This window comes from Zingiber officinale, chromosome 11B (assembly GCF_018446385.1).
Source record: "Zingiber officinale cultivar Zhangliang chromosome 11B, Zo_v1.1, whole genome shotgun sequence".
In the NCBI taxonomy this organism is placed as follows: Eukaryota; Viridiplantae; Streptophyta; class Magnoliopsida; order Zingiberales; family Zingiberaceae; genus Zingiber; species Zingiber officinale.
The window spans coordinates 38,357,070-38,369,255 of record NC_056007.1 but is presented as its reverse complement, the minus strand read 5'-3'; the positions used below and the strand labels follow the sequence as shown (position 1 = coordinate 38,369,255).

At 40.3% G+C, this 12,186-nt stretch overlaps 1 protein-coding gene across 1 annotated transcript in view; it reads left to right on the top strand.

The window, feature by feature from the left end:
• LOC122033490 (amino acid transporter AVT1A-like) overlaps positions 1–12,186 on the top strand; it is a 56,109-nt gene that overhangs the window by 27,652 nt on the left and 16,271 nt on the right. The window contains exons 2-9 of the mRNA XM_042592528.1: positions 10,117–10,397; positions 10,599–10,813; positions 10,926–10,949; positions 11,055–11,235; positions 11,311–11,530; positions 11,627–11,762; positions 11,851–11,870; positions 11,952–12,097. Coding sequence (XP_042448462.1) covers positions 10,117–10,397; positions 10,599–10,813; positions 10,926–10,949; positions 11,055–11,235; positions 11,311–11,530; positions 11,627–11,762; positions 11,851–11,870; positions 11,952–12,097 — 1,223 coding nt within the window. The remainder of the gene's footprint in view (positions 1–10,116; positions 10,398–10,598; positions 10,814–10,925; positions 10,950–11,054; positions 11,236–11,310; positions 11,531–11,626; positions 11,763–11,850; positions 11,871–11,951; positions 12,098–12,186) is intronic.

Below are 12,186 nucleotides of genomic sequence, written 5' to 3'. Positions count from 1 at the left end.
ATCGAAGGTTTATCCCAGACTCTCGAGTCTTAGCGCCAAGGTATAAGTGGGTTTCCCCTTGCCCTCGGATTGTCTGATCGGAGGTTCAATTCCAGACTATCGAGCTTTAGCGCCGAGTTATAAACGGGTTTCCCCGGGCCCTAAACTTTCTTACCGTGCATTCAAAGTTTTTCAAACGGTTAAAGAGTTACTTATGTGAGTGGGCCACGGTTCAAGTACTAGTTACACAAATTCAACCAAATAAATTGATACCACACCAAGGAAAAAAGACATGACACAATGCTAAGGAAAAAACTTCAAGTGCAACGGAGCGGTGGAAAAATATATACATCAAAATAGAACAAGTCTTTTAGTGTCTTATAGGACCAAGAGGATGTAGCTCCAACCAAAAAGTTTCGTTTAAACACATTAAGCATAGTCTGGGAAAGCACCCTCTAGAATGTCCTCTAAAATTTCCTAGGGTTGAATAAAATTTTTAGGGATATCTACGGGATGGCCTGCTTCCCTAAGTTGCTTTATGACTCCTTTTGCAACATAGCTGAACATTGTAGAGGTTCGATGGACGGGTATCATGTTGAAGTCCTGAGAGCACAAATAGTCCACTCAGAAAGCTTTAAGCCGATCAAGCTCTCCCGCTTTGTAGTTTGCTAACTCGGCCTTGGAGGCCTCCAGCTCGACGTCCTTGGAATTAAAGGCTCGTTGCTTCTCTTCAAGCTGAAGTTCCTTAATTGTCAGTTTGGCTATTTTGCTGACTAGCTCAATGGTAAGAGTGGTCTCCATTGTTGGATCGATCGCATGTGAGAGGGGGGGTGAATCACGTGGTTTTCAAATTTTTTTCTTTTCGATTTTAAAAATAGAGTAGAGTACACAACGAAAAATTAAAATGACAATCACACTAGAAGACACGAAAGATTTACTTGGTTCTGAGCCTTCGACGACTCTTACTCCAAGACCTAGGTCCCGTGGACCTATCGATGGGTAATCCACTAAAGGCCTCTTCCAGTACCTCCAGAAGAGAAAATTGAGTACAAAGAAAGTCAGAACAAGTGTAACACACTGCACTTTTGGAACTCAAGCTTTAGTTTGATTTTTATTTTGACTTATAAGTGATATAAATGTTTTATTTGTTGAGCTGGACTTATATCCAAGTCCAAATTTATTGTATACAACATTTTGGGTTTTAAGAATTAAATCCAAGTTCTTAGATCTAGTGGTAAAAGTTTCTAACAATCCTTTAAGTTTGTTAATTTCATTCTTTAATATTGTGTTTTCCTCCTCAAGTTTTACAGCTTGATTTGGATTTGTACTTTTAATCTGTTCCTTGAGGTGTTGATTTTCCTTGGAGCATTTCATTTTTGTTTTTCATATTTAGTTAATTTTGTATTTAAACATGTGATAATTTTAAAGAATCTTTTGTTTAAAGTAAAGTATACCTCATCGGAACCTTCGAAAACGAGTGCGGACTCGTGGCTCGATTCAGGTTCGGACCCTTCTTCCGATTCACTCTCCGATTCTGATTCGTAAGCCATTAGTACAAGATAGTTGCTGTGCTTTAGTTCTCCGTCGTCTGATTCATCTCCGGACGACTCGTCCCAAGTTGCCTTGAGTGCTTTCTTTCTGGTTATTTTGGATTTGTCATCTTTCTTGTAGTGCTCTTTCTTGTTACATCCAAAAAAGGTCACATTCTTATTGTTAGAGTTGGAGGTGGAGTTGATCTTCTGCAGGTCCTTTTTGCTGAAATTCTTCTTTCTATTGGTGAACATCTTTCTTACCAAATTCACCAGGTATTCTTCATCCTCTAAGTTCTTGGTCAAACTCAACTTCAGGTTCAGGTTTGGTTCTAGATTTTTTTTTTTTGAGGAACCTTCAAAAAGAGCAACACCTTTCTCGACCTGCTTTAAGTTAGTATGTTCATGGAGTTCAAGTTCACAAAATAATTCATCTAATTTTAATTTAGATAGGTTCTTCAAAATTTTGTAGGCATCTACAATGGATGCCCACAATGCATTTCGGGGAAATGCGTTTAGGGCATACCTTATAAGGTTGCGGTTCTCCATCTGGTGGCCGATGGTCTGAAGTCCATTGAGAATGTCCTTTATTCTTGCATGACGTTGACTTGCAGATTCTCATTCTTGCATTTTTATGTTAAATAGTTTATTCAAATAAAGATCCCTTTTTGTTACCTTAGCATCGTTAGTTTCCTCATGCAATTCGATGAGTTTATCCCACAGCTCCTTCATATTTTCGTGTAGACTGACGCGGTTCAGTTCTTCCTTCATTAGCCCGCACTGGAGTATGTTGAGAGCGTTGAAGTCGATCTGAGCCTTTTTCTTCATTTTTGGATTCCAATGTTCCAGGTCCATTGAAATTCCGACGTTGACGACGGGAGCCTTGTAGTCTCTGGTGATGCTGAACCATTGGTCGTAGTCAGTTTTAAGGTAGACTTTCATCTGCTTCTTCCAGTATGGGAAGTCATCTCCGTTGAAGAGTGGGGGCGTATGGTGGTGTACCCTTCAAATTGTGCTATTTGAGTGTTGAAAAGAAAAAACTAAAGAAGGTACCAAGACTTTGTCTTGGATTAGCAAAGTTTGATATATATATAAAATATAGAAAAATTTGAGAGGTATTGCACCAATCTCAAATTAAAACTGAACGAAAAAAAATATTATCTAAATAGGTAAAGTTTTACCAATTCAAATGGAATGCGAAAAACAAAGAAATCTGAAAACGATTCCTCTAGCTTGATTGATAGTTGCACCAAATCAGAGCAAAACCTGCTCTGATACCACTTGTTGGATCGATCGCACGTGAGAGGGGGGGTGAATCACGTGATTTTCAAAATTTTCCTTTTCGATTTTAAAAACAGAGTAGAGTACGCAACGAAAAATAAAAATGAAAACCACACAAGAAGACACGAGCGGTTTACTTGGTTTGGAGTCTTCGGCGACTCTTATTCTAAGACCCAGGTCCCGTGAACCTATCGACGGGTAATCCACTAAAGGCCTCTTCCGGTACCTCCGAAAGAACAAATCGAGTACAAGTCAGAACAAGTGTAACACACTGCACTTGTCTTTTTGTAGTAATTAAGTACACAAATGAAAAGTTACCGACATTTTTAGAAATAGAAGTAGGGGCACTTGTGTGTCGGTGTCGGACTGTCGGCTATGATCAGAAGTTCTCGAAACAGTTGTCGGGCACAACAGCTTCACAACAGAGTCGTAGCAAAAGCCTGTAGTAGTCGGAAGTTCAATCGGATGCGCAGTAGCTCGTATAGGTGTTGTGCTCCAATGCCTTCTCGAGACAGCCTTATAAAAGGCATGGAAGGCGCCTTCCATAGACATGAAAGGCGTCTCTAATGAGGCAAGTTCGATCCCGAATAGCTTGACACTTATCCACGACTTCGACCAAAATTTATCCTACGGAAGGCATCTTCTATGAACAACACAAAGGCGCCCTCCATCTCCATTGAAGGCGCCTTCGGATACTGTTCATCCGAAGGTAATTTTGTCATGCAAAACAATGTTAGTCCAAAATACCCTACAAAAATAAATATTATGACAATAATAATGAAACAAATGTAGTAATTAGTTCCTGTCCTCTCAGGACAAGAAACTAGTCAAGGTCTGAGTTTAGGGATCCCAAATGGACTAAACTATACCAACGCCTACTGTCCCTTCAATCGGGGTGCATCCTCACTTGGTCACTTTCCTCCAATGACTTACCTTAACTTACCATCTTGCTAGACATCTAGTCAACTCATCGACCTGTCTAGACTTCATGGCAGCTATCCGATCGGCCCGTTGACCTAGCTGGACTTCTTGCTAGATATCCGGTCAGCCTGTCGACCTATCTGGATTTTACATCAGCTATCCGGTTGGTCCGTTGACCTAGCTGGATTTCTTGCCAGATACCTGGTCAGTCCGTCGACCTATCTGGATTTCGTACCAGATATCCGGTCGGCCCGTTGACCTAGTTGGATTTCATGCACAATTAATCAAGTGGTTAAATCACAACAAAACCTAACTTAACTTACTTGTCATTTATCAAACCTGAGTTAGACCGTTAATGCAAAACTGCACCAACATCTGTTTCTTCTAGCTTCTCGGCGTGGGCTCAGCCTTTGGTGCTTTTCAGGTCCAGGTTGGATATGTCTCGGAGTTTCCGAGTGTTCTCCAATTGGAGGCGGGACTTGGAAATTTAGAGTTGCATCTGGAGCCTCTTGATTTGGACCGCCTGGTCGTGTCCTTTATCTTTTTCTACTGTAAGAGCCCGCTCGGCTCTTAGTAGCAGCTTAGATTGGCTCTCAAGTTTGCTCTTCAATTGAGCCATTTCAACTTGGTGGCTCTCGGCAGAGATTTGAGAGGTTTCTGCTCCTCCTGCCGAGCCCTGCAGAGACTAGTAGTGGTGACTTATCTTCGCCATCTTTTGGCAAAGTGACAAGGCAGACACCCAGAACTGATGAAGCAATCAATGATTAGTGTAACACGCAACAAAGAAATAAATATGTATCAGCGGAAAATGTTTACCCTTATGACATCTTGTGAAAAACGGTCGAACAACTCCTCTTGGGAGTACTCGGCCATGCGTACCCGAGACTCTGCAACTTGGTGGCTCTCGGTAGAGATTTGAGAGGTTTCTGCTCCTCCTGTTGAGCCCTGCAAAGACTGGTAGTGGTGATTTATCTTTGCCATCTTTTGGCAAAGTGACAAGCCAGACACCCAGAACTGATGATGCAATCAATGATTAGTGTAACACAACAAAGAAATAAAAATGTACAACAACCACGCCTTTTCCCACTAGGTGGGGTCGGTTGTATGAATCCTTTTACGCCATTGAGTTCTATCTCCTATTATATCATCATCTATATTTAAATAAATTTTATCTTGTTTTATTGTTGCTAACCAAGTCTTTTTTGGTCTTCCTCGTTTGATATGCATGTTTATCATAGTTTCACATCGCCTAACTGGAGCATTTATTGGTCATCTAAGTACATGTCTGTTCAAAAGAAATAAATATGTATCAGCGGAAAAAGTTTACCCTTATGATATCTTATGAAAAACGGTCGAACAACTCCTCTTGGGAGTACTCGGCCATGCATGCCCGAGACTCTGCCTAAGTCTGAGCTAGCGAGCCTTATATTTTTATTAGGTGCTAGGGCGAGTGACTCGGCGGGGTTGGTGTAAAGCCACTCGTGTGAAGGTAGCCTGAGTGTGGCGCTAACCTTCTTGGGTTTATGTTGTCCGCTAGGCTGTTGTGAGCTAGACTTAGACTTAGACTTTGATTTGGGAGCGGAGTATATTTAGGAGCAGGGTTGCGATGGTCCGGTCAGAGGGGGCGACAAAAAATAGACAGACTGCGCAACAATCACTCTGATCGACAGGGCAGAGATTAATGGTGTCTGCTCGAGCGAAACAGGAGTTGGGGGGTTGGCTCTGAGTGTCGAAGGAATGGAGGAAGAGCTCTCTCCCTGCTTGGACGGTGGACGCGGGGCCTATGGTTTAGAGGAAATTTGGTGTGTGGGTGTAGTTGATCAACGCCTCTTGTGTGTTAAATCAGAGGTTCCCTAGAGGTGGTGGACTCGGAGGGAACCTCCATGGGTAGTAGAGAAGGTCGGAGGTGGGGGCGATATTTCCTCAGTGTTTGTGGCTGCATTGCTCCCCACCACTTGGCTGGCACCCTCTTCGCCGATTTCCTCCTGTTGAGTCAATCAGCACAAGCCCCTCTTCAGGCGGCTCCTTGGCCGAGCCGATCGGCGCAAGCCTATGGCTTTCCAACTCAGCCTCACCCGCGCATCCATCTCCTCATCCTCTAACTTGGTGGAATCCCCCATGCAAGCTTTCCACATCGTTTTAGCTGTAAAACAGAAAAAAAAAATCAGTCAAATATAATATTAAAGGGAGGTTGAATTTCTTACTGAAACTATCAGACAGTCATACTCGGATGGGGCTAAACCCAAAAATATACATAACCCTCCACAAGCATCTTGTGAATGTTGAACTTCAGACTAGACAGCTAACTGGAGGCAATGAGGTAGACGGGCTCTTAGCTGAATGCACCTAGCTCGGGAGAGGGGCAATTCCATTTGCCAGTCGGTCGGGAAGGGACTGGTCGGATATAAAAGTAATATGACTTCCAACCTTTGTTGGAAGAGGATATCTTATTAAAGAAAACGGAGCCCACTCGGGCTTAGAAGATAAAAACACTCGGCTCGGATTTCTTCGGATAATAGAAATAATGGAAGACTTAGGGGTGTAAGGGGACTCGATACAAATGGAATAGGATGATGACTCCACTAGTAACCTAATGGAATTTGGGGATAACTGTTGGAGCAAAATATAAAAGTAGTTACAAATTTTAGTAAGGAAGGGATGTAAGGGGAAACAAAGACCGACCAGAAATTGGTCCTTGAAGAAAGTCAAGTAGCCAGCAGGGGGGAGGTTGGGGCGATTGTGACCAGTTGGAATGATGATGTGATGATTGCGGGGGAGATGGTAAGTAAGATGCATCTAGTCTACTTTCCCACAGTTGAAGTCAGAGGTGGTAGAAGTGTACCAGAGATCGTCGACCGCGGTAGTAGGAACAACAACCATGAGGAAGAGGAAAAGTGAATAGAGAAAGGGAGGAAAATAAACTTACGATAGAGAGATGGAACTTGAATAGTTGTCGGTAATAGAGAAGGAAGGTGAGGAAGAAGACGAAGAGGAGAATGCGAAAATGATAAGAGTTGCATCGAGTGTTGTAAACCTTAAAAACTCTAGCGGTGGCCTCTTTCAGCCATTCGATCAACTGAGTTAAGGAGAGAGAATTAATCGGGACTGTTGAATTTGAATTGTTAGCAGTCACATCAAATCTCAACAGTAGCCTGACATTCCAGATATTCTTTTCACAGGTGTGCGCCACGTGGCGGAAAGATACCGACCATATTTATTAGGAATGAGAGGCGGTAAGCATGCTTATGATAAAAATGCGTGTTCATTATACTAAGCATTAATGGTGAGTGACGTACCATGTCTTCAAGGTGCCAATGTGACGTCAGCTCGAGCCAAACGGCGGAACAAGGACTGAGCGCCCGATCGGATAACTAGAAACATAAGCGTCTAGTTAGTCGTACTTGCAACCTCCTTCAACTAGATTTAAAAGAAAGACTTGTGGTATAACGAATAATGTGGGGGCCCCGAAGTCGGGATTAGAGTCAAGAAAGCCAATTGATGTGGCGGTCAAAGTCAAGGAGGGGTCAACATTCGGGGTCAACACGGTCACATGTCTCGGCCGAGTGGCCTAGTTGATCGGACCGCTGGTTCGATCGGATCCTGAGCCCCTCAAGATCAATGAAACCTCGAGCTATATTAGTGCCACCCAAAGCTGAGTCCTCTTAGTCACTCGGAGTTAACGCGGTCACATGTCTCGACTGAGTGGTCCAGCTGATCGGACCTACGGTCTGGTCGAAGATGTTAGACATGCAACCCGACCGGATTCTTTGGTCAAGTGGAGGTCGTGACCTTGAGAGTGATATCATTCCTTAATCCGACCCTACCACATCTAAAAATGAGATCTGATCGGGCTATAAGGGGACTCGATCGGTCTGTTAGCAAAGCATATTAAAGGTGCATCAACCCAACGACATAATATTCTCTTTTGGTGTTTTGTGTAATAGTATTCCTTTGTTAGAGAAACCGAGGAATATTCCTTGCACAGTCTTCATGAGGGAAGCTTCTACTCTGCAAATCATAGAGATGGTGGGTATACTTATAGAAAGGTATCAGAATGCCGGAAAGGTTGGTCCTTTTTGAAAATGCATCGATATTTGTGCACAAGGAAAATTGACACTACATCAAGGGTCTCCTTCTAAAGGTGCAGGTATGCTATACAACATTACGCACTTAGAGCCCACTGTTCATTAGTACTGTTCATTGCATCCCATTTGCTCTCGACCACTTGACTGACTTGAACGTCGGAGTGCTTGCGTCGAGATCCTTCCCTAACCCGGTTGTTGACGTTTTCTTTCCTCTACTTTCTTTTTTTAAACACAGGATTGCCCTGCGCCTTTATTGCTAGCTCAAAGTCTTCTCACGATCAACAATAAATAGGGGTGTAAATGAACCAAGCCGCTCGCGAGCTATTCGAAACTCGATTCGATAAAAGCTCGTTTGAGCTCGTTTAATGAGGCTCGTTAAGATAAACAAACCAAGCTCAAGTTTTGCAATATTCGGCTCGTTAGCTCGTGAATACGTTCGTTAAGCTCATTAACTTTTAAATAAAAATAATAATAGTGTTGATATTGAATTTATAGATTTTACACTCTACTTATGAAAAATATAAACAAATATATTAAATTTATTTATTAGAATAAAATTATAAATTTTAATAATATTATTATAATTTTCTTTAAATATATAATTTAGTTTTTAGTGAATATTTAAATTTATGATTTATATTTATTAAGTTCGTTTAGGTTCGATAAAAGTACGAATAAACTTGTGAGCCATGATATATTCGTTAAATAAAGCTCGAGCTCGGCTCGATTATAAACGAGTCAAGCTCAAACATTCAAGAGTTCGACTCGGCTCGGCTCGATTATACTCCTAATAGTAAAGTCACTTACCTAAAGTACCATCTTTCCCAATTTCAAATAGCATCAATAGTCTTATTTTCAGAATTAAATAAAGAAATGCAGCAACGGAGTAAAATCTCTCGCCGCACTTCGTTGCGCGTGAACACAACTTGATGACAAAACAATATTGTTTTGGTTGGGGACCAAAGCTTTTGATGGAATAGTACTATGATAATCTTTTCTCCCATTTAATGTAAAACTTTTTAATTTATTGCTATGAATTTTTTATTCAAATGAGTTTTTAATTACTATAACACAACCCAAGCAAATGGTGATTTATTTATTTATTTATTTTAATTATCTGGTTTGCAAGCTTATTTAAATAACTTGTATGCTCATATATTTCTATGCTAAGTACCAGAAGAATACTATATATAATAAGCTGACTGTGCTTCTAACAGTGAAGGTGCGCAGAGCTTTGACATGCTTAGGTTTGTTTAGCTTCTCCAGAAAATATCAATATCCCATACGTTGATATTTTTTTGCTATTATTTTGACATATAATATGAGTACTACCTAAATGTGGATTTTTGGCTATTATCCATCTCTTGTTACATGGTAAGCTAGACCATGGTTTAAAGTCTCGTTTCATGTTGGTCGACATGGACGAAGTTTTTCATTTGGTTCGCCAACTAACACATAAGAAGCTCCAAATTTTCCAATAGGCAAGCAGACAAGCACAGAATCTTCCATGAGTATCGATACTGATTAACTGAAACCTTTGATGCCTTTCGTGAGGACTGGATGGAGCGACCCAGGTTTACATCTCTTTTAATTTGCGAGGTTGTCATGAGGGCTTTACAAGGTCCGAAAGTTAAGCTCGAGATTCCAAGACAGCAAGGTTGACGTGAGAGCTCTGTGAGGTTCGAAAGCTTTGTATGATGTTTTTGCTAGTGATGCTACATTCTCTTGAGGCTTCCTTCTATTTGACATTAGCAAACTCAAGGTTGTGATGGTTCCATTTTCTTCTCCGTGGTTGACGCAAGATGCGCTTGACTACTTGAGCTTCCTTTGAAGTTTGACCTACTAATTCTTAATTCTCCTTGGCATTCTGATGCTTTCCTTGTAGTGCCCACTTCTCTTCCTCTCTTTCCCCTGTCTCATCTTTTGGTGTTCGACACATCTTTGGTACTAACACTCAACATAGGTGCACATCTCCCGAGCTGACTGGGGACCGAAACTGGTTCAGCTAAAGATTTGAAACATTGGTTCAAACAAAGTTAAAGTACTGAGAAACTGAATTGCAGAACCAAAATGATTTGTTCTTAAACTATTGCTTCTTTTTATATGGGATCGAAGGATATCTCTGTCATCACCACCTAAAATATCTTTGGGAGAAGCCATTGGCTCGAGGAGAGTGTAATTTAATACATCGCATATGGCTATGTTTCATACTAGAACTGTATTCCTAGCATTCATGCTTTTGAAATATTCTAATCAGAAATATTGTATTATTAAATATGCTTTTAATCCTTATGGTTGAAACTTTTTTCTATTTCTGGCAGGGAAAGTATTGATACATACACGATTTCTGCATCACCAGCATTCGGAAATCTTGGGCCTATGCCTAGTATTAAATACTCTAGCTTGCTCAGTCAATTTGGGCAAGAATCTGATTTGAGATCACTTCTTCTTCCCAGTAGTATATGTGAGAAGCTAGAATCCAATAAAAGCGTAAGGAAATCTCTTGGTTTGGTATCGAATAAGTCAGCCTCCTTCCTGGTTGAGTATTCTGGTGAAGTATACATTCATCATGGATGTAGTGTAACTCAAACAGTCTTTAATGGTAAACTCACCTTCCTTAACAATCGAACTCGTCAACTTTTATCTGATCTTTGTCTTCATATATATTATCTCTTATCAGATTCTTTGTAGACCTGATGCAATTATTTGTTTAAATTTTTAATAGTTTGCATAAGGCATGTTTGGACTCTATGCTGTTATATTAGCCATACTGAAAATTTCTTGTTTCTTTGATTTTCCTCAGGAATTAATGTATTAGCTGGGGTTGGCCTTCTTTCTACTCCATTTACTGTGAAAGAGGGAGGATGGGCTAGTTTGGTAATGTTACTTTGTTTTGCTGTAGTTTGTTACTACACTGGCATTCTTATGAAGTTTTGCTTTGAGAGCAAAGAAGACATTTTTAGCTACCCTGATATTGGTGAAGCTGCATTTGGAAAATTTGGACGCTTATTTGTATCTGTGAGTTTTTAGCATTCGGGCTTATTGACTGAGATAAAATAAGGGTGAATAAAGAAAGTGGAGGAATATTGTAGCTTAATTATTACCTAATCCTGCTATATTGATGATGCAGGTTGTCTTGTATGCGGAACTATATGTAAGTATGGCTCACATGTTATTTGCTGGAGGAATAAGATTCTTCTTTTGTTAGATGCATAGTTGTATGGTTTTTCTAAAAATTCACATTTTTCCCATGATACAGTCATATTGTGTTGAATTTATTATTTTAGAAGGTGATAACCTTACTAAGATCTTTCCTGGGGCTTCTTTGGATTGGGCTGGGCTGCATGTAGATTCTATCCATTTGTTCGGGATTTTAACTGCTCTAATTATTCTACCAACTGTTTGGCTACGAGACCTTAGAATAATCTCTTATCTATCAGGTTCGACTTTTGTTTATCTTTCCACTGAACATGTTTCTTGAAGAATACATCATGATTTTTGAAATGTGCTTACAGCTGGTGGAGTTATTTCCACTATAGTGATCTTTCTCTCTGTGGTCTTCATTGGTTCTGTCGATGGCATTGGATTCCATCATTCTGGTAAAGCTGTGAAATGGGGAGGCCTACCATTTTCTATTGGTGTGTATGGTTTTTGTTACTCCGGCCATTCAGTGTTTCCAAATATTTACCAATCAATGTCAGATCGAACTAAATTCAGCAGAGCATTGTTAATATGGTACACAAACATGACATTGCATGTTTTTCATTTAGTTATTCACAAACATCCTTTGTGTTGTTTTCTGAAATATTTTCCTCCACCCACTTAAAACAGTTTCATTTTGTGCACGTTGATAAATGGCTCGTTTGCCGCCATTGGATATCTCATGTTCGGTGAAGCTACGTTGTCCCAATTAACATTGAACTTACCAAAGGATTCATTTGCCTCAACAGTTGCTTTATGGACAACGGTAATTGCAATATGTTAAATTTTCAATCATTGTTGGCATTTTTCCTCGCTTACCATTTCACTAACTAAAATCATTTGCCTATCATTAGGTGATCAATCCATTCACCAAATATCCTTTTGGGATTTCTTTAATAACTTAGATTGCACCTTGTTGCTTTAAAGTCATTGTTGTATCTTTAACTAGAAACAGATATGCATTATTACTAAATCCCGTAGCCAGATCTCTGGAAGAGCTGCTTCCCCAAGAAACTTCTGACAAAGTTTGGTGCTCCATGTTGTTAAGAACAGGGCTTGTTGTATCTACCGTACTGGTAGCTTTTGTTCTTCCATTTTTTGGTAAGTGCTTCAGACATCCTGGTATTTTATTATGACACTCGTGTATATTACATGTAACAAAATGAAGTTCAGTTCCAAATCTTTCATTT